This window comes from Agelaius phoeniceus, chromosome 9, assembly GCF_051311805.1.
Source record: "Agelaius phoeniceus isolate bAgePho1 chromosome 9, bAgePho1.hap1, whole genome shotgun sequence".
Lineage (NCBI taxonomy): Eukaryota > Metazoa > Chordata > Aves > Passeriformes > Icteridae > Agelaius > Agelaius phoeniceus.
The window spans coordinates 11,939,517-11,962,315 of NC_135273.1; the positions used below are offsets into that span (position 1 = coordinate 11,939,517).

At 40.4% G+C, this 22,799-nt stretch overlaps 2 protein-coding genes across 4 annotated transcripts in view; one reads left to right on the plus strand and one right to left on the minus strand.

Annotated features, from left to right (window-relative positions):
* The window catches only part of COL17A1 (collagen type XVII alpha 1 chain), a 35,085-nt gene extending 32,132 nt beyond the window's left edge, over positions 1–2,953 (plus strand). Inside the window, exons 52-56 of the mRNA XM_077183564.1 lie at positions 391–801; positions 990–1,130; positions 1,714–1,776; positions 1,998–2,069; positions 2,237–2,953. Of these exons, the coding sequence (XP_077039679.1) occupies positions 391–801; positions 990–1,130; positions 1,714–1,776; positions 1,998–2,069; positions 2,237–2,286 (737 nt within the window). The 3' untranslated portion in view covers positions 2,287–2,953. The remainder of the gene's footprint in view (positions 1–390; positions 802–989; positions 1,131–1,713; positions 1,777–1,997; positions 2,070–2,236) is intronic.
* A 221-nt stretch (positions 2,954–3,174) lies between these two features.
* SLK (STE20 like kinase) overlaps positions 3,175–22,799 on the minus strand; it is a 49,608-nt gene continuing 29,983 nt past the window's right edge. Inside the window, exons 9-19 of one of the 3 annotated variants that reach the window (XM_077182915.1) lie at positions 20,694–22,070; positions 19,285–19,415; positions 18,886–19,009; positions 18,442–18,621; positions 15,226–15,297; positions 13,235–13,364; positions 12,878–13,002; positions 11,755–11,943; positions 10,468–10,593; positions 8,801–8,914; positions 3,175–8,297 (exon numbers count right to left, since the gene is read on the minus strand). In XM_077182915.1, coding sequence (XP_077039030.1) covers positions 8,151–8,297; positions 8,801–8,914; positions 10,468–10,593; positions 11,755–11,943; positions 12,878–13,002; positions 13,235–13,364; positions 15,226–15,297; positions 18,442–18,621; positions 18,886–19,009; positions 19,285–19,415; positions 20,694–22,070 — 2,715 coding nt within the window. In that variant the 3' untranslated portion in view covers positions 3,175–8,150. Of the gene's footprint in view, positions 8,298–8,800; positions 8,915–10,467; positions 10,594–11,754; positions 11,944–12,877; positions 13,003–13,234; positions 13,365–15,225; positions 15,298–18,441; positions 18,622–18,885; positions 19,010–19,284; positions 19,416–20,693; positions 22,074–22,799 lie in introns of all 3 variants that reach the window. The other 2 variants (XM_077182914.1, XM_054637232.2) reach the window with 2 other exon arrangements.

Sequence of the window (22,799 nt, forward strand, 5' to 3'; positions counted from 1 at the left end):
TCAGTAATGGAAGGCAGCACTGAGCTAGCTGTGAAGCACCAATGGTCTGAGCTCATGCTGGCAAGCCATCCAGGACAGGCTTTCAAAAACACCTCAGTTTTGGCAGACTGGTCACAGAATGGCTCTTCTGGCAGAGGTGCTGAAATTGGTCTGAGGAGTGCAGCCTTCTGCAAAATCATTGGGCATGTTCCTAAGAATGGGTACACAAAACTGTGGGAGAGATAGGAAAGAGGCAGTCTTGCCATCTGTGAAGTTCAAGGTTGACATGTGACTGCTGCCTGAGAAATGGCACTGGATGAGGGTCACTGATGGTTGGTGAGACAGAACTTCACACTCCAGTCTTCAGGTGGTATCTCTGTCAAGCCCAGCGTCCCCCCTTGTATTTTGTAGGTGATGAAGTTCGAAGCTACATCTCAGGACCCCCTGGGCCCCCAGGACCACCAGGACCCAAAGGAGACAGTGGCTTTGTGTCTGGGTCTATGTCTTCATCATACCAAGGGTTACGAGCTTCTGAGCACTTGCATGGAGGATCCCTTGGTGCTGAGGGCTCCCACGGGGACTCAGTGGGCACAGGCAGCTCATATGGCAGCTCCATGAGCAGCAGATCCTCTTACCACGCCTCAGTGGGCAGCGATGGCGCTTACGATGCCGCCATGGGCACTGCTGGGTCTTTTGATGGGCTGCTGACAGAGGAGGAATCGCACAGATCATCAGCAGGGTCGAGCAGATCCTACAGCAACTCCTTCACTGGTTCCCTGGATTACAACGAGCTGGCGCTCCGTGTGTCAGAGAGCCTGCAGAGTGAGTGCAATGCCTGCTCATCCTGACCCTCCCTATCCCCGTCTACACCTCCACACCCACTGTGCCTGGTCATGGTGTTCCCTTCCCTCTCCTTCCTGCTGCCTACACCTCTCCCTTACACCTTCTGCCTCAGCATGCAGCCACAGTTCTCCCAGAGCTCCTTTCAAATGACATCTTTAATTTCACAGGCCGAGGTATTCTCCAGGACCTGATGTCTTACACAGCACAGGGACCTGCAGGTCCCCCAGGCCCTCCTGGTCCCCCTGGCATCAGCAAGGTCTTTGCAGCCTATGGCAATGTCACCGCAGACCTCATGGACTTCTTCAGAAGTGAGTGACATTTTGGTTTGGCATTTCTGGCTCATGTATATTAGATCTCCCCAACCTCTCACAGACCTACTGATCTTCTCACCTTTGCACACTGCAAAAGTCAAGGTGCAGAGTTGAAGGTGGATGGTCTTTCCATCTCCTTCCTTGCTTGCTGGGGAGGTGCAGTCTTATCATTAGGAAGGACATCAGTTTTTCCCACTCTTGGTAGGAAACTCATCCCAAACCCTGAAGGCCTCTGTGCTTACAAGCTCTGTGGCCCATTTTAACATGGCTGGGCTGGCACACGTACAGAAACATGAGCCAGCTGCTCACTCTGCTCTCAGATTCCCTACACTGAGCATGGGCCAGCTCCAGCCCTAGTGACAGCCAGGACACCCAGAGAGAGTGACACAGCAGTGCTGGTAAAATGACACCACAGCCTGTCCTTGGGACTTTGTTGGGACCAAAACCCTGTTTAGAAACCTTGCTGTCAGTCTAATCCCATCTAACCAAGAGAAATGTCCTTCTAGTGTGACTCACAGCTTCTCTGGGTGGGCAGTGGTTTCTCCCATTCATTCAATCTCTCCTTCATTTCCCTCTCCAGCACATGGTGCCATCCAGGGGCCACCTGGTGAAAAGGGAGAGCGAGGTTATCGTGGACCCAAAGGTAAGGCTTGCCATCGTTTCCCTCTTCAGCCTTCTCATGGCCAGGAAGCAGCACTGTGACCACAGAGGTCACAGCACTGCTCGAGGTCACACTCTCTCACAGTGAGCACCTTCAGGATCTCAGCCAAAACATTGTCCTGATTTGGTGTCCCTTCCCCTGGCCTGTCCCTGTCTGTGGGTCACTTGTGCTCAAGGGCAAACTTGGTCTTCTCATTCCTTCAGGTGACCCTGGGCCGATGGGCCCACCAGGACGACATGGGCACAGGGGACCAAAAGGAGAGAAGGGAGAGAAAGGTAGGAACACCTGCCATTCCCAGGAGAGCAGGGTTGACTGTCACAAGTGGCACCAGCCCATCCCTGGGAATAGCTGGGAAACAAAGCCTCAGTTTTCTGGTTTGGATCTTTTGTCTTTTTACATGGTCTTTTCCACTAACCCTCCTTGTGATTTTTCTGGTCCCCAGGTGAACAACTGTATGTTGGCAGAAGAAAAAGAAGAGCTGTTGGTGTTTAAGGAAAGAGGTAGCTCAGTTATGCACAGGGCAGCATTCCCAGCAGCCTGTAGAAAATTAGCCTGAGTCTTCACTGCCTTAATGCTAAACCATCCTCACTGCTCAGCTGACCCCTTAGAGTTGATAGTTCAGATCTGAACGTCTCTCTCCAGCATGGCCCTAGTGTGGGTGTTTGCTCCTTGTTACTGATGTTTGGCTTTGTGCCTCTGAGCTCCCTAAGCTGATGGCCTTGGGCTGACAAGGGCTTCCTGTCTCACCTAATCCAGGCTTCTTGTACTACTCCCAGATATGTAAAAACCTGGGTTTTTTAACGAGTAGCCAACTATGCAGAAAAAAGAAAACAATCCTGTTGCAGTGTGATGTAATAGCAACACAATCCCATCCCCACCAAATGCATGGTTTGTCAGGGATCAGATGCAGCCCACAAGGCCCTGTGAAAAACCCTGGCCTTGTACTGCCCTGGGATTCCCTCTCCACAAGCTTTGCCAACCCTAAGTGGAGCCCATTTATAGCAGCACAGTGAGACAGGACACACACAGGGCCAAACCAAAGCACTTTTAAAAGTAATTTGTTCATCTTTTAAAAATATTTTTGTACTTTTTTTTTTTAACTCTGGTAAAAAATAATCTTTAATGTAAACAGCCCAATTAAAGTGTGTTTTTAACCCCATCCCTGAACTATTGAGGACGGCTGTTCTGTGCATGAAGGTGGTTGTGGGGCAGGGTGAGGCACCTGAGATGGGTCTGAAGTACAATGGTAAATACAATGGCACAATAGTAAATACTTTTATACTTAGTTATTTTAAACATTGTAAATCATCCCCTTCACTCAAATGCTTGTACAAATCACTTGTATTTCATGCAAGTTTTCCAACAAAAAAATTGAGGCAATTTCAGCAAACTGTGATTTTATTGTATTTACAGCAGAATTATTACAATATTCTACAGAAAGCCATGAAATCAAATTACTTTGAAAAACAAGACAAAAAAAAACTCCCAAAACTGTTGTATGGCTGCTACTGCAAGTTCACTTCCACAAGCTGTACAGAGACCCTTATCCAATTATTCATCTATCTCATGATTTTTGGTTGCTTTCTGTAAGGCAAAAATAGCTTGGTTTGCAGTTAACACAAAACATTCAACAAACTGCTGGGAGAACACGAGGGAGGCTGGCGGTGCCTGAGGCGCGTGTTTTGTCACAGGATGCTCCTGCTCTGCTTGGCTTCCTGACAGAAAATGGGGTGACAGTACAACACTCCATGTCCCTTCCTAGTTTCTGTTCTTTCCACCATTTTAGGACTGATTCTCATTACCAAAGAAGCTTTACCGCCTAATTCTAAGTGTGGAAGGCATTGTTAAATCAGGGAAACCCTAGACTCAGCCACTCCCTTCTGCTTTCAGTACAGGAAAAGCACATGAGCCCTTTCTCATGGGTTGAGTATGAGCTTGCTTTTTGCTTAAGGGGTTTTCCTCTGGCACCACTGACTGCCCAGACAGCGTGCAAAGGAGCTACAAAAAACAAAGCATGAAGACTGAGCTGGAGAAAAGAGATGTAGAACAAGTAAAAGTTCTGTAAAAGAACCACTGTAATTTCCTTTGTCTTCTCCTTCCCTTTATCTGTTCTCATCTTTTGCAAGATGAGAAATGATGGGGGATCCTGGCCTTGGCTTGCCTGTGAACAAGGTTAATTCTCTTAAATCTTACTTCAACTGCTGTGAAGATGTCAGAAGTAGCCTGGGAATGTGAAATTTGCATGGACACATCAACACAAGGAAGTTTCAGAGATCCAGAAGTACAGATTTTGATGTAAAATGATGATCAGTGTAAATGCTAACAAACATCGAACTTATCGACACAGTGATGGCCCTAAACACTCCCCCCCTGTCCTTTCCTCCAACAATGAGAGTCACTGTCCTCAAACTTGCCCCTCTTCCCCACAGCAGATGAACCAAGCAGTAGATCAGTGGAAGCAACTAGCACCAAGCTTATTTGTACATTTCAGTTTTCAGCAATGATGTGTTTCTGAGGTCCTGGGAGCTACAGCTGCACAACAGCTCTGAAAATCAGGCTACCTAAAAGTGGACTAAAGTGCCTGAATTTAAATTACCTATTTGAATCTTTCCTATACCAAAGCAAGCTTGAAATACTTGCAAGGCAGATACTATTTCAATTGGAGAATCAGCTTAAACGTCCTATGTGATACTGCTGTCACAAAGACACGGTGTGACAAAAGCGATTTCATTGCTGCTTTGCTTAGCTTTTAGTTAAGGTGCTATGTTTCCAATTTTTAAGGATAATAATTCAGTAGAATAGAGATATCATAAAGTCCTTTGGGAGAGAAGAATAATTTCTTTAACTGTATGATAGATCAGATATTGAGTACCTGTGAACGCATTTTAAAAGAATATTAGCTCAAAAGATTACCTGGAAAAAAGGATGTAGCTCAGACTGAACACCAGTTTTTAATGTGATGTGAAAAATCACTCTGGGTGAATGCTGATGGTCAGGACAGTGCAGTCCTGCCAGCGAGAATTTGAATTCAGATGCCAATTCAAATAAAGATTTTCCTTCAGAAGGTGTTTATAAATCAGGACCTACATAATCAATCATATGAATAACAACTTCAGTATCGTATCCTTACATGCTGTATATAGTTCTCATGTACAGACCAGCGACAGCAGAGTGCTTGCAGAAGGAAAATGTGCTTTATGGGGATCAGAGAGGATCAAATGCTGGAGTATTTCTTCTTCATAAAATAAGCAGGCAAGTTCCCCTGGAACTTCAGAAGATCAAGAGCTGTCACAGCCCATTTGCTGCTGGGTTGGTAACCCCTCCTCAGCCAGAATCTCCTAAAAACAGGTAGCAGGTGCACCTGAAGACCTTTAGCCCCGGATCTCCCTGGATGCCTTAAGCAGTGCAAAATGCACTTTCAGAGCTTGGGAAACACATGGTGGGAGGCTGAGGCCCTGCAGGCAGGTTTTCCATGGAGGATCAGTTGTAAACACAAGAGGACAACCCACACACAGCACTGCAATCCAGGGATTTATTGCCTTTTCTCGTTTTCCTGTGGACATAATTTACAATATAGTAAAACACAATGGTGAGCAAATAGTGATTTGTGATCAGCTTTGGAGGAACATGTGGGGACAATGAGATCTGCCAAACAGTAAGAATTTGGAAATAAGTACATTGTTTTGGCTGCAGAAAATATACTTTACCACCCTGGAGATAGAGCTGCTAACATTCATTAGGGAGGTGATGTGAGATAGTACCAAGATTGGATTTCACGTCTCAGGAGATGTCTTTTAGGCCTATGTGAGACTAAATTAAATTTGAATTGAATTTTCTGACACTGATACAATATTGTAACACCTCTCACATTCTGCAACACGTAAACCCAATTTTGTCAGTCTAGATGTGTAAGTACCCATGCTAGTTCTTGTTATCACTCAGTAAACATATTTTTGTGCTTGGTATCAATTCTCAGCCCAGTTCACAAGGCTGCAAGTGCTTCACAGGGCTTCCCACCTGGAGACCTGAGCAAGGCTTCCATCGCCACATCCGATCCCTCCCTTCATCCCAGAGCTCAGTTACAGTTATTTGTGCAATTTACAATGAGATCAGATTGCAGGGCCTGTGTGAAAAGGATCTTCAAATAAAAGATGTAAGAGATTCAGACAGAGGTAAACAGAATGCCAATACATATTAGCAATGTATCACTGAAACTACCAAAAACGTAAGGAGAAGATTATTAACATTTCCCTGTGAGGATTTAGTGGGGATGAACGTAGACATAATCCAGAAGAGGAAATCTGCCTGCCCTGCCTACACCCCCGGTAAAGCACTGAGCCTACTTCATATGAAATTGCAAACAAATCCTGTTAAATAGAGATGAAGATTATTTAATGTTATCTTAGTCAATTTATGAAGGTGGAGCTTAAAAAGCAAAAGGTCTTCAAAGACTTGTTTCTCCCTACTAAACAAACAATTCAAAAAACTTTGCATTTAGCAACAACATTCTAGAGATACGGTGCGTGAATTTACAACAGTACACAATACACATTTAAAATAATAAAATGCCAGAAATTAAGGCTAGCTATTAAAGTAATTATGCTATCAAAAAGTTACAAAATTTAAATTAAAACATGCATTTTCCAATTTTCTTTTTACTGTGCTGTAAATTGTCTTCATTGAGAAGATACTGCTTCAACATCCAAGGATTTCAGCATTGAAGGTTTCAACCAGAGCTGATTAAAGTCCTATGTTAATTTCTGAGTTCATTGCCATGCAGCAACACTGTTCCCATGAAATGAACGCCATGGAATGGGCACCAGTTGCATGGTCAAAGCAAGCAAACAAAACGGGTGCAGTTGATGCCCAAAGATATCAGAGAACATCGGGCCTCAAAGGACAGAAAGCAAATACTATTTTACAAATGGAGCTCCAACATACCCAAGTACAGCTTCTAACACTGTCTTGATATGACTCAACCTCCATCCACCAAAAGGAGTGCAGCAAAAGTGACCTAATACAGCTGTATTTCCCTACCCCGCTATAGGAGACACAGTTCAGATTTCCCACTACAGATCAGTCAGGCAAATAACTTATGGTTATTAACATCCAGGAACTCAAAAAATAAAACCTGCCTATGTTAGTAGGTGGCAACACAAAAGCAAAACACCCAGCTTCATAGAGGAGTTTGTCTGTATATTTAACTTAAATCTTTCCTTAAAATAAAATGACTAAGATAAAAAAAAAATGAAACTAACACTTCTAGTGAAATCAGACTTTAGCCATGGTTATTTATAAATATGACCATCCAGCTCCACTTCTGTGATGGAGTTCAAATGAACAGACTTTGGTAAGAACAGAACAATGGCTCTACCCATTCCAGGTACAGTTAGAGAAACCACGTGCATTTTGCACACCGCTTTCTAAAAAATACATTCTACAGTTTTTCAATTTGTAGAACTAACCACCTGTATGTAATAGCTAAAGAAAATAATAAACTGTGCATTTTAAAGTTAGCATTTCTTTCACCTTTACATATTTTAGTGCAAAATATTTTAGGGTGAGGATTTACAACAAAAATGGCAGTAGCAGCAAGAAATCTTGTTTTGTACAGTAACAGCAACGCTAAGGAGTTTTGTGTTTTTAAATGACAAAACAGTATCCTGTTGCCAGGATCAGCATATCTAAGTGTTTCAGGCACTGTATTAATTAAACTAGCACCCCATTTCATTATGGAACTAATGGACAAAACATGTCATGGAGATCAGCTCAGTTTAATTTATGCCAGAGGTTTCTTTTGAAAGAAGTTGCAAAGGCTTTTGCCAATTGTGTTTAAACATAAGGGTTTGTGTTTCTGATTGCTGGCATGTTCTTAGTAATTAGTTTCAGTCCTTGCCATGAAGACACTGCTCACATTAGAAAAATTTTCAGCCTCTCATGGCAGTTTCAATTGTGGAATTCTCTCATGGAGAAATCTGATGCTTAAAAGCACAGTAGCAGAACTAATATTACACCATTTAAATGTTCAGATGAGAAACCGTTTTTTTTATGATGAGAAAGAGCATAATTAATATTTCAGGCTTAAAGTCAAAACCATAGGTAATGTACTTTTAGAGACTGGGATAAAAAGCCCACTTAGTCTTGAAACATCTGAAGGACGTTACAATACCACTGTACACCAATACTTGGTTTGTTTCTTCTGTTCAGGGGAGTGAAGAAAGCGCTCCTGACACTGATTGTCTCCACTGAAAACAAGACACGCGAGGTCCCCGATGTTCATACGCCGCGGGTAAGTCGGGTTAGACCGTAAGGAGGGAGAATTCCAAACACCAAAAAACCTCCAGAAGTTCCCAGAGTTACGACCCAGTGGAGTGAAGACTGGGGATTGGGTAGAATTTGGAAATCCGGCTTTGTGTTGAAGGATTAAGGCATTCGGATTCTCCAGTCATTTTAAAGAAAACTTCCTGTTCCTGCAGTTTTCTGGCAAATTCTTCTTCCAGCATCTAAAACCAAAATCAGATTGTCACAGGATTAACAAGGCAAAGTACAAGAAACCCATTATTGTGGAGACATTTTGTCTGATCAATCTCTCTCTGAACTGTGTGAAAGTCTACTACATTCCCTTTTAAAATAAAATAATCCCACAAGACCAACCTCCACCACCAGCTATATGTCTGCTATATATCACTCAATTTTTGTAGTAACCTACTGGCTTCTGAAATAAATTCCCAGCCTCAGATTTACCTCCAGCTAAGTTTCCCATGCAAACCTGCACACATGTGCTGCAGGTGGGAGCCCTGCAAAGAGGCTGGTAACACTCAGCCTGTTTTGGTGCACCTACCCTTTGCTCAGCTTATGTAATTTTTAAACATCTCTTATTATAGAGTGAACTGCAACAGCTTTGTACAGCAGCTTGACTCTCCTCCTCTGCAATACTTTTGTACTGTCTGTATTTTCTAGATCAAACCCTTGATAATTGCCTGACACATGAACTGCTCCCATTTACCTTTTTTCTTGGTCTCAATTTCTCTCTCCATTCCTTCAGTTCTTGACTGTGCTCTTCATCCAGCTCTTTTAGCTTCTGAGTCTCATGCTCAACCAGTAGATGGCATTTTTCATTCTTAAAACAAGATAATCCTTATGTAAAACTAATTCAGATTAGGCAACTCAACATTTGTACAGTGACATATGCTGTCCTAATTCTTTCTAATTAGCTTATTCCGTGTAAATAGTGACGTGAATAATTACAAGATGAAAGTATGTTACAAGGCTGTGTTTTCAAAAGCTGATCTTTCCATCAGAGCCAACTGAGATAAGAAACACTCGTAAATCCAAATACACTGCTGAGCATCATTAAGGCAGCTGCTGCAAGTGTTACTCAAAACTGTTTCACTGCCTAATGATGCTTTTCAAGGTCATGCAGCATTTCTGCTTTGCTTTTTAAAGATAGTCTGTATAATTTATTAAAACCAATTACATTAAAAAGGAAGCTGTTTTTTGGAAATATTTCAACTCTTGGTGCCAAGAGCTGAGACAAACAAATGGAGCTTGGAGAAGAGACAAAGGTGGTTGCAGAAGCAGCCTCAAAATTGCCCTATGATAAGGCTCAAATCACACTTCAGCTTCACATTTCTCTCAGTAAGGTACCCAGGCATCTGCCTCACTTTCAGAGTACTTTTGAGGCATGACAAGAAAAAAATCAATTATTTGGCTTCAAGTCTCTGCACTTTTTTAAGAGCAGTTGGCGATGGTTGTGTTTCTAGGGTTCCAGTCCCAAATGGGTCTGATGCAGAGTACAGAACCACAGCAACACAAACAACGAGCACTTGACTAGACCTGAGTGCAGCAAAGGGTTTTCCAGTTTTCCTTGTGAAGCTCAGAGCAGCCCTAATCTGCTGTATTTTACTGGAGCTGAAACTCTCACAAGGCTCCCACGGTACTTGGGGATTTACTGGGGCATATTAGTGGCACAGCCAGGGACTGTTTTTGCAGGATGTAAGAAAGTGAATAGAGTAGAATGAGCTTCATTGGTCCTTGCATGATTTCTCTAAGCAAAGGTTATCAGCAGGTGATCATTTAATGCTTTAAAACTGCCTTGTGCCCCTGAAACTGGGAAAAGCTGATTTAACAGAAAAGGAGATCTGGCCTCTGGTATACAGCAGAAACTTTTACAAAATGCATACCAAAAGAGACAAATCAGAGCTCCTTATCACAAGAAGAGAATTCCTTCTAAGTACCTTCCAGAAGCTCACACGCAAATGGCAGCACTCGGTAAAAACCTCCTCATTCCTGTATTAATGAATGTATTCCTGTATTGCTGCAAACTTCTTGTGGGTAATGCCTGGTGCTGCCTACCTCTGTTCTGATTAATGAAACTCCAGCAAAATCAGGTTAGAAGGAAATGCTGCCTACAGAAAATAGCTCTGGGAACTTGACAGGGATTCCAGAAGTGATCATCTGCTTCTGGTTCATGCTCTTCTCCATTTAAAATGATTCCTTATTAATTGATGGAAACATATGAATCTGGCAAAGCAGTGCACTGCAGGCCTTTGAAAACAAAGTTGAAAAAAACTATACAGTAAAAATTAAGGAAAGGTGTTTCTGCTTTGCCTGCATCTGGTATTAACGTAAGTCTTCTCACTGAATGGACATTTAATATCATGTATTTTTAACCTGTAACTGATGCAGTTCCCTGATGTTTGCTTCACACTGCAACTGAAGGTCCCGCATTTGGTTTTCGTGTTTCTGATGCTGGGCTAGTCTCTCATTCTTCTGCCTCTTTTCTTCTTGAACAGCAAACTAAAATTAAAAATAAGAGATTATTTATATTGTGCCTCTGAATAAAACAGTTTGCATGAGTCAAAGAACTGCATCTAATAGAATGAACACATACTGAGAAGAACAATTCTACAAGATTTAAGCAGTAATTTTCTCTATTTTTTCTTTTTTAAATTCCTACAAAGGAAGTTCCTTACAGTTTTAATTCCATTTCTCTGTCTGCACTATGATTTTTCCTTAAAACGCAGCACACTTCACTTCCAGATTCCTGAAATTACCTCCCTCTGAAGCTGTGACACAGCAGTCCAGCTGCAAGCATTGGTTTAGACCGGTGTTAAACAGCTACAGGAGACCATATTTTCCACATTTGTCATCCTTCCAGTGCTCACCATATGAAACCATGATTTGCAACTGTGGTGCATTAGAAAGCAAACCTCTCAACCTCTGCACAGCATTCCCTTTTAAAGAATGAGTGAATACCTACAGCTTTAGTTCAAAAGCTCAGAGAAAATCAAGCACCCTTAAAAATGTTTCACAGAATCACAGAACAGTTGAGGTTGGAAGGGACCTGCAAAGATCAACCTCCCTACTCAAAGCAGGGTCACCAGGAGGAAGCTGTGTAGGACTGTGTCCTGTTTTCCGAGCATTTCTACAAGCTCTCTGGACAACCTGCTCCAGCGTTTGACCATCTTCCCACTACAAAAATGTTTTCTCATGTTGAAGTTGGATTTTCTTTATTTCAGTTGTGACTGCTGCCTCTCACCCTGTCACTGGGCACCACTGGGAAAAGTCTGGCTCCACCTTCTTTGCTCCCTCTGTTGGGTACTTATACTCATGGATAAGACCCTGCTGAGCCTATGCTCCTCCAGGCTGCAGCATCCCAGGTACCCCAGGTGGCTCCTTGTGTAACAAGACACTTGAGTCTCTCAGCCATCTTCAAGGCCCTTTGCATGACTCACTCCAATAAATCTGTGTCTGACTTTACTGGCAAGCCCATGCTGGACCCAGCAGAGGCTCACCAGAGCAGCAGGGAAGGATGATTTCCTCTGACCCCATCCAGTGCATCAGCCCAGTTTGGTACCATCTGAGAACTCGTGAGAGTGCACTCTATTTCATCCTCACATTTATATCACATTCAGCATTTACACTATTAAAACTATTAAATATTAATTTATTAATTACCTGCTTAATTTTTTCACGATCTTGGTCTGGAGAGGCAAATGAATTGATTCTTAAACTTTTCTTAAACATGGCCATCCGAGTCTTTGCTTCACTTCGCTGGATTTTAGGCAGTCTGGCTCTTTCCTGAGTTTGCTTGTTCTTTAACTCCTCTATAAGGCGTTGATTATACCTCTGCATTTGTTCTGTTTCCTGAAACGTTAACCATGTGGAAATATTACACAGTAGCTGTGATGTTATACAGTGTGCATCTCTTTTCATTAATAAGTCTCTTCTGTGACTCAGTGCCTCTCAGCAGAAACCATTCCCAGCCCCAGGAGTAACAGTGGGGAGGAGGGGCTTCTTGCAGAGAGCTCTGGATCTTGCCCAAACCAAAGAAAATTCTCTAATAAATGTAAATACGCATATATTTTACCAGTGCTTACTCAGCTCCTGTACTGCCTTTTACAAAGCCTCTTATTCAAAAGGAGAAACTGCTTTTCATGTAACTGAACTTCTGGGCTACAGCTGTGGAGGGGCAGTTTGCTTAAAAAAGCTGGGGAAAGCAACAGCCCACATGGGATAAACCAGAGTGGACAGAACAAGCCTTCAGTGGAGGCTGCTCATGCTCTGATCACCAAGAGATCCTCAAACAACTCCCTCCTGGTTTACAGATTCAGAAATTGCACTATTTGCTTTTGTGTATTCTACAAAAACCAAAATGCCTTGTGGAAAATAAGGATTTAGCTATAAAGAGACAGTTGTCAGCTACTTGCCCAGAAGCTAATCCAGTTCATTCTGCTCATTCAATTCCAGGATTATTTACTTCTGAACAGATTTGTTTAAACACAAATCAAAATTGGTTTTGGTGGATAAGCAGAATTTGGTATTTTTTATAGTAAAAAATTGATGTTGTGGTTGGTTGGTGGTTTTTTTTTTTTAAGAATCAAAGGGGAAAATACCATAATTTATACTTCTATATATTACTACGGTGAGTAAGATTTTTTAAATTTCAACAGAGCACATAATATCTTCAAAATACTTGTCTGGGTCTTGCCTGTGCAAACACCAGGAAAGATCCTAAGACTACTTGATAAAAAAGTTGATATTAAAATACACAAGAGAAAATGTCAAAGTCAACACTAACTTTTTCATGCCTCTTAAGCAACTGGTGCCTCTGCATGAAGTACTGGTCTTTGAGCTGCTGCTTGAGGAGCTGGTGTTTCTCCTGTAGGTGCCGCTCCTCCAGCTCCCAGAATGCAGCTTCACGGGCTGGAAGAAAGAGAAAGGTTGGTTCAGGAATTGCAATCCCATCCCATACTTCCCAACCTCCTGGTCTAGTTCAGAAGTGGCCTATAAGTGCATTTTAAAAACAATGCTGTTTCATAGCAAATGTTTTTGTTACAGTTCTAGATTAGACATGAAGGTTTTTTATTTCATAAAGTGAAGAAAGACCATTGTTTTACTAAACACCAGTGCCTGTTTCCAAGGGAGTGCTGGATACCTCTCATGAGCTGCTGTTTGTTGTTGAGGCAATCTCGTTCAATAGTGGCCAGTTCTGTCTTCTGCTGCTGAATTATTTTCTTCAGAGATGCATCCAGTTCTTGTTGTTGTTTCTGCACAAACTCCTGCTCCTGGTAAAAACCAATAGAAGTAAATTAAATTGGGTTCTTCTAACCACATTACATGTTAAACTCCCAGTCCTCTCAGCATTAGCTATATATGAAAACAAATACATCTATGAAAGTTTGAGCTAGGGTGCTCAAACTTTGAGCTTTGGCTATCAAATTATCCATCTTTTGTACTTTCTGTGTACAGTGTAGGTGAGAGCATATTCATGTTTAAATAATACAGAAATAAGACCAAAGGTAACAATTTAGCCAGTCATCTGCAACTCATTCCATCTCTTGTCTCTCCTCACAAGTTGCAGGTTCAGAGCTAGCAAAGACAATACTCAATCTAATGCTGATCTCATTCTAAAAAGGGTTAATTATTCATGTAGGTAAGAAAATAAAGGTATGTATGGTTATTCTGCTTTGGGTGATTAGCTAAAGCCTATTTATTTACACAGTTGAGTTTCAGATCTGTGTGGTTTATCTTGGCCTTAGGGTAGGGCTGTTGAGGCTGGGAGTTCTGCAGGACCACTGTGCAGACACCCCATGGTTCTGCAGGGGCGTAACCTGCTCACACCTGAGCTGAGCTGGCTCCTCACAAAGGGATTTATCACCTGCATCTTCCCATTATCCAGGGGCATCACTGTTACATCCCCTCATGAAAAGCAGACAGCATTGAGTCCCCCTCCCATGCCCCAAGACCTACTGCTGCCTTTCTTCTTTGCAACCATTAAAAACCACAGCTATGAGCATGCAAGCATGCACATACATACACACACACACACTCACACCTGCCTTAAAACAAGAAATTGAATCAGATGATTCTAGCATGATATCAAGGCCAAAAGAAAGGACAATGTCAGAGCCAAGGTGGGCTGCTCAAGTCCATAACAAATGGAATTAAATGTTCATTAAAAGTACTTTTTATTTTGACCAGAAAAATCCTGGTTTTCATCCTCACATAAAGTTATTCATAGATGAGGCTTTCATGTCTCTTACTGAGACAGGTAACATAAAACCAGAGGTGAATTAAGCTGACAGTAACAGACCTCAGGGTATAAAAAAACCTGGAAGGTGATGTCTGTAAATCAAGTCAGACACACCTAACTGAATTTATAGAGGGACAAAAAATCCTGGTTTTTCCCTTTATACCTGAAAAGGTTAAAAAGACTACTACAAGTTGAATATTCTGAGGGTGCAGACACATAATTAACACAGTGTTTAATCTGCTGGAAGATATTTGATTTGGAGGGAGTGGGGGAAAGCTGTTCTAGTGTAGAACATGGTCATGGTCAAAAAGTGATTATGCTTGAGCTTTACACATTTAATCATTTAAATATTGCTGCTTTCTACAGAGTAACTCTTATGAGATTTTATACCTGCTAGTGCTGTAAGATAAACTAGGCAATCTCAGGAAATACACTGGCCTTTCCACTTCTCACATCTACTCAAGTATCGCATAAAATAAACGTCACTGACTTTACTAAAGTATGTGTTGGGTGGTTTAAATGCAGACAGTGCAAGGCAGCCAACCTTTTTCAAAGTACCACTTGGTTATGCCCAGTATCTTAAAAGAAACTCAAACATCTTTAAAATACATGGTTTCACTGCACACACAGAATACAAGTCACACAATGTTTCTCACATGTGCTGAACAAGTATCATGTTGCATGTGTGAACCCTCAGTGTCTTGCTCAGACTGAGTAACTACTGTCTTTTGGAACTTTTGACAATGGATAGTGCACAATTACCTAAATTGGTGCTAACCAGTTTGGAGACAGCAGTGACATTGATCAGCACATATGAGCAGAAAGAGAAGAGAAAACACACATCTGGAAAATTAGGAAGATAAACTTGCACTGTGTTGCATTTTAAGACTTACATCCTGCATTTGTGCGTTGAAAAGCGTACATGAAGACAACTGAAAAGACTGAATCATAACCTGAGCAACACCCTGTGGGACACAATGTAATTCTGTGTCATAATATAGTGATACGTATTTCTAGTCTTAAAAAAGGGAAGAAATGAGATCTGCTGTATGTTAGTAAGAAACATTTGAAATGTCAAGGCTAATCACACAAGTAGATGCTGATAGAAGTTCTAGATATTCTAAAACTAAGCAGCTGCACCTTGTTTAACACTTGTCATTCCAAGTAAGGATATTTCACACTTAAAATCTTCTTTCACCTCTCTTCAACAAATTGAAAGCAGCAAAGGAAATTAACCATGTCTCTGCAAACACTGTGAAAAATTAGATTTTTGTTTCCTTAAAAAGTTTAAAGACAGATATCTTTGGTATGGGGAAAGTGCTGCAACTCAATCACCTTTTATCCTGGGAAATCCCCTCTTAAATTAAACACATAATGGAATAAAGTTGCTATTATTTTCTACTAGGTCACTCACATAAACATTTAATCTTTAGGTTACTCAATCCATACCTGCTCTGCTATGGTTCAAATTCACTCTGTACAAGCTGTAGCCATCACAAAGACAGTATTTTTCTGAAATACTAGCCCTCTTTCTAGCTGGGTCATAGAAAAGCAGCAAGTCTGAAGGCATGAAATCACAGATGATGTTTTGTAAAGTTTCTATACACCTACACTTTGACATTTAAATAACATTTTACCTAATCTGTTCTGCTCCTATAAACAAGATGTCTCATGCTTACACATTAGGTATATTTTCCTCCTCTGCATTTGTGTAGTTCAAAACTTCCTCCTGACTTTAAAATTTGAAGGACCAATGGAGTACTTACCACTCGTAAAAGCACTGTAAATAAACGTGCTGTAGAAAAATACCATTCTTTATCAGTAGAGCACACAAAATCCTACACTTGACAGTACAAACCTGGCAACCGCTGCTCCTACATTTCTACCCAGTTAAGTCTAAGATGTGACATGGGAGTACTTGAAGAAAGAGAGCAGTTTGTAGGGTTAGTTTGAGTTAAGTTCCATATTCACTCAACAACAACAAGAGGTGAAATCATCAAGCTGTGTGAATACTGCTGCCTTTTGTATTTTAGTAGCTTGAAGCTGCCATTGTTACCTGAGCATGCTGGCTTTGTGCAAGCTCCTCTTTCTTGCGTTTCATGAGCTCTTTTCTCAGCTCTTTTGGTGCTTTCTCCACTTCACATAAAACCTACAGTGTATATAAGCATGCAGAAGGTGGCGAAAAGAACACTTTGTCTCCACAGCAAGCACTACTGTGAACATAGGGACATGCAGGTCAAGCACTAGAGGTAGTGGGAAGCATGCATTGCTTCAGTGGCAGGGATGTTAGTTTAGTGAAAGAGCTTAATGAACAGAGAAAGAACAATAGGTGCTTTATGCATGCCAGCAGTGCAGAGAGGAGGGATGTGCCAGCGCTTTTTGCATGCAAATGCTGCCCAGTGCCCTCAGAAACGGCAGTGCCTCGCTTGTGCTTCCATGCAGCTGCCAGAAGAGTCAATAGTTAAGAAAACCACCACCTGCAAAAGTGGTATTTTCTTGAATCACTATGGCAAAAGGACTACAGAGTATGTTACATCACATAAAACTGTAAAAAATGGTTGGAAGCTTAAAATAACTTCCATTGAAACACAGTTATTTCTACCACTGTCTCTAACCTGAATTTACAAGATGCCATTATTAGTGTCTCTGACCATAAATGACATCTACACAGTTTATGTCTTCAAAATAATCATGCAAGCAAACAAAACATTATTTGGTTGTGCTTGGCTCTGAAGAATTTAAAGCGAAACCCACCAATAAATAAGAATGTTTTCAAGAAACTTTTTGTGACACGTATGCTGGGATGGAACGTGTTTCAGTACACCGTGAATTAGACAAGATTAGCAGAAAGATTCTAAATATAACCTGGCTAAATCAAGTGACTTAATCTGTTAATTTGCTGATGAGTTTTGTTTTCCAGAATTACAAAAATGTAGCATTGTACACTCCAATATAACAGGGATAGTTTTAGAGCAGCAGCTGCATTTTCCTTCAAACTGTACATTGCCTTTTTAAGCTTTAAACACAAAAGTATGCACCCAGAGACAAATGCCTGTTTGTTTAATAGTGGAAGCATCATCAGAAAACAGAGTCCAAATCACCACATGCTATTCCTATGTCCATGAAAGAACTGCTTTTAGCTCAGAGCAATATGTAAAATTCTCCGAATTTCCCCCATAGAACCCAATCACCAGTGAACAGAGAGAGACTCCAAATGCAAGAGGTACCGCAAAAGAAGAAAAATTGTTATTTACATATGGGCATACAGTTCAAACTAAATACAACTTATATTTCAATGCACATTTGTGCTACAGGATCATTCTACGCAAAAGCACTGACAGTTCAGCTTTCTAAAGAAATGTCTGAGTCTAGTAACTATTGGAGCAAACACTAGAGCCATTTATATAAAAATGGGCACTATGCAATTGAACCAAAAATGAAATAAAACAGCTTTTAAGATGCAAAATCCATATGGGAACATATCACCTTTTCATAATCCAATACAAGTAAATTAATTGCACCAGTTGTCAGTGTCAGTCTTTTTGCCTTAACTGTATGGCATTTATGAAATTAACTGTAAAAGATTTTAGGTTATCCAGACTTCTCCCTCCTGGCTTTCCTTTTTGAGTTAACAAACCAAATTCATATTATTGCTGTCACTTCATCTTAAGAAATTCTAAAAAATTACAGCACACATTCAATAAAAAAATCTAACAAAAAACCAAAAACAAAACAAAACTGAAATTACTATCTTTTAAATTCTAATTTGTTAAGTATTTACTAAGTAGCTATAGCTGGGATTTTTTCATAATCTTTATGAAAATACTTTTTCTTGATTTAGTATTTGAGAGGAAATATTTTATTAAATATTCTGTGAAAAACAAAATCTTTTAACTTGATGATGTTTTCTAGATTAAATCAATACCTCAAGCTTCCTGTCAGCTGTTTGTATTTCACTTTAGGCAGTTAAATAAGAGACACAATTCTGACTGGTAGTGACACTTCCAAAACTCAGTATAGCACAGGTTTGACAAGGCTTCTGGGAGACCTAATCTCAACTGTTTGCTATGCTTATACTCCTTATTTTCTATATTAGCATCGTCTCTTACCTCTTTTTTTTTGTTTTTCAGCACATTCTGGAATTTGGACAACTCCTTCTCCTGCTCAGCCTTGATGCGCTTTGCTTCATCCCGTAAGCGATTTGTGTGCTCCTGCTCCAGCCGCTCGATCGTCTGCTTCTGCTGCTTTTCCAGGTTCTCTATCTCCTGATCATACTGTCGCTTTTTACTCTGTAAAAATTATTTGGTACCTTTTTTGAGAAAGCTAAGTCCTGTTAAATGAAGTGCTGCAGCAAGGAATGGCCATGATGGATTGTTGTGGCAGCAAGCCCCCACACAAGCTGGGCACCCCACAATGGCAAATATTGCCTTTTATTTAAGAATATAGGCTAAGCTAGAGCCATCATGGCAGGAAACACTTGATTGCTCTTAGCACTATTCTGCCTCCTCCATCAAGATGTCATATTTTAAGAGCACCAAAATGCAGAAACTCACTGTCATTTCCTGTTCAAAACGCCTGAACATCTGCTCTCGCTGCTGCAGAAGCTTATTGCTGAGCTGCTGTTGGGCTCTCTGCTCCTCTTTCTGAAGAAGTCTCAGCTCTCTGAGCTCTTGACGTCTAATAAGGACAAAGAACACTTAATACTGATGGGAAAACAAAAAGAAATGCAAAATGACAAGAGATGAAAAGAACCATTAACAACTTGGGCCCAGTAAAACTATTTTGAACTGATTGTCTTAATAAGAAACACTTTATATTCACTTCTACAAAAAAAAAAAGTAAATTATCCCCAAATATGAGTGAAATAAGATCATTAGCCCCCTTGTTTTATTCAAAGAAAAGAAAATATCAGCTGCTAACCTCTTGAAAATTTTACTTTTAGAAACACTTACCGTAGAAATCGCATTTCTTCACTTTTTGAATCATTTTCAGTAACTATTTTTGATGTGGTTACGCTCACTTCTACTCCATCAACAACAAACTTCCGAGTTTTCTTTAACGTTTTCTTCTGCCTTCTAGTTTCCTAAATTAAGCATTGGTGAGTTGTTATGTATTTATTTAGGTTATATTCTTTTTTCCCTTTTTTTCTTAATACTGAATTATATCAAATACTTCTGGAAATGTCTTCTATACAGTAATCAAGAGCCCTTCTCATTTACCAGGTGCCTCACTAATGAATGAGAATTTGAAAAATTCCAATAAACTGAAACTTTCTAGTTAGGAAAGGAAAATTGGAATTATTAATTATCCTAAGTACCAGAAGAAAAAAAATTAAGCCAGAAACTGAAGAGAACTGATGCAGTTTTATTTTCAAGAGCTGAGACAGCTACATTTATTGTTTGCTTTTGATCATGATTTCCCCAGCCACCAACAGGTATTTAATTCTTAAAACCAGTTCTGAAACTGGATAACAATTTACTCACCTGCTTCCTCCTGCTTTGGACATAAACAAATGAATTTATTTTTTTTATTGATATATATTAGCCAAAATCATATCATGATCTTGCTGACAACTAGAGAAGTCTCAGTTGTCAGAGCTGCTGTTGTTTCATTGCAAGAAGAGAGGGACCCCAGCTGAACATGCACCATCTCAATTGTGTCAGGGCAACTGCAAACACCCTTGTGTTTAGCACAGCTATGCCAGTCTATGATTCTTTTGTTTGGTTGTCTTTCTACGTTTGTTTTTCCCCCACTCAAGCCCACGTTACACAGTTACTACCCCAATATGGCTATATTCATTTTAATACAAAGACTACAAATAAAGTTCATAATCTGGAATTTGCTTCCTCTGAGTACGCTCATGCATAGTGACATAACTGCATGGACACAGTGCAACTACAGGAGAACACTGACTGGAATAAAAAAATCCAGCAGAATGTCTGCCTTGGGTGTCCCAAACAGAGAGACAGAATATGGGAGCGGCAGGAATTCAGTATAAGATTAGATACTCAAGAGATTTTCCCATTGAACAAGAATTCTGTGCATTTAGCTGGTCTTCTTGAGTATCAGCTCTGCCCTACAGCCATTCACAAATCTTCATGTGTAGTATTATTACACTTCCTTTTATGGGTTATACTATTACACAATACAGCAAGAAACTAATTAGCATAACTGCATATAATCCAGACATTGTTGTATGGTGCAATTTAAAATACTTTGGTTTCTACAAAGCTTTGTATATATGTGCCATACTGGTTTCTCCCTCAATATTTTTCTTTGTAGCAAAGGTAACACTTGGAGATAATTTCAGGGTTACACTCACATGAGATTTTATATTAAAAAAATATATCCTTGCACTTACCTGTAAAGATATTGATCCTGTCTCTTTGTTTTTACTAAGGAAACTAGAAATGGACAAGTTCAAATCAATGCTGCTGTTATCAGCTGTAGAACCAGTGCCTGAATCTGCATCATTTTCCTTCAAATTCTCCGATTCCAGTTGCTGTAAAGTCTCAGTATTGCTTTGATTATCTGTTTTGACCTTCTCATTTTCTTCAGTGCTAATACTAATACTGGGGACTGGAGTGACTTCAGAGTCCTCAGCTTGTTCACTGACAGTGTCTTCAAGCTTATTCTTGATGATTTCATCTGAGGTAACTGCTGGATGTTCTTTGTCTACCTGGATGTTGGTTTCCTGTATATTCTCAGGTCCACGCTCTCCTGAATTTTGGTCCATACCAGTCAGTTTATCCACCAGTTTATCAGGAATATCCTCAGGTTTAGTCTGTAATGCCTTCTGGTCTACGATATCTTTTCCAGAGTCTTTGATTTGTGTTTCCTCTGTGCTGTTTATATTACTGATACCCTCATTTTCACTTTCTGCCAGTTTCTTGTCTACTTCAACCACTGTATCTTGGTTTTCTGATAGAGTTTCTTCAGAGCTGATTATCTCATGGACCTGCTTAGCCTGACTTTCCACTGGCTTATCCTCCAGCTCAGGTATTTTATCCCCATCACTGATGGGTGTTTCAGCAATAGCACCTATCTCCTTAATGTTGTCAATTCCATGCTTTATTAGATCCTTTTCTTCATCAGACACTTTAACTGTAGCATTAGGCAGAGCTTCTGTAGTGGTATCTATTACTGCCTCTTTCTGAGCTTCATCTTTATCTTCCTTTTGCTCTGTATCTCTATTTTCTGCAGGGACCTTTTCTTCCTCACCATCCAAGAGATCCATTCCCTTCTCTTCTTTTTCACCAGTTTCCTTAGAAATGCCTTCTTCAGTTTCTACCCTATCTTCAGTTACAGGTACTACTTTCAGTTTGTCATCTTCTATCTGTTCATCTGCCATGGAATCTTCTTTCTCTATTATTAAGTTAGGTTCATTCTTTATTTCCACATCAAGTTCTTTACCTCCTTTCTGGGGTTCTGTATCCTCATGCATTTTTTCCAGGCTTTCTGTATTCTTGTCTGCTGGCACCATTTTGCCTTGCTCATCTTCGCCAGTTGGCAAAGAACCATTCTGCACTTTCACATCGCTAATGGGAGTATCGTGTATGTTATCAGCTGTTTTCCTAAATTTAATGTCCTCAGATTCATCTCCAGTTGTTTTGTCCTCAATGGCATTACTTTCTGTTTTCTCAGAGAGAGATTCCAGGACAGAAGCATTCTGTGAAAGTTTATCCTCTTCAGAGCTGGCAATACTAAGATCAGAGGATGCACGTTTCTCTGCAGGTAACTGCTAAAAAATTAAAGCAAGAAAAGTATTCAGTCATTTTGTAACTTAATCAAAGCACAGTTTTATGGGAGAATATGTGAGCAGAGATCAATATTGTATTCACATGCAGTTATATGAGTTAGAAAACATAAGAATCCTTCCCTTGGACTATCACAGAACAAGTGCATGAACTGCAGACAGGCTCTGAACAGAAAGTTTCACTGTGATCAAGGGAAAGGGATCATGGTCATCAGCTACTCTTTAAGGGTCTTTTTCTTTTCACATTCCTTTTTTTAATCAGTTCAGCTCCTCAACAGTCTCAGCTACAGCTGGATTTGAAAGCTTTTATTTTGTACCAGCTGGGCAATGAAGCAACTGTAGCTTTAGTTAGTGCAGCACTGATAAAATGCAGTATTAGGTTCTTCTGCTTTACTTTGTGTTCTTGGCTAAAAATGCCTGAAAACTTTTCATCTGGTTTTAATCATGTTGAAACCCCATTAAAATGGTGAAAACCTCCAGCAGATCTGATTAAGTGGCAGTACAGAACTAGAACAGAAACAGTTACCTCACTCTAGAAACTGCCACTGCCAGAATATGAATAAATGTTATCAGATTCCATAGAGACATACAAAAGAATATAGTAATAAAGCATCATTTTAACCACAATTGCCCTTTCACTCTTCAAAGTGATTGTGATATCTGTCTGTCTGTATCTACTGCTAGAACCCTGTAATTTGCAGATTAGGCCTT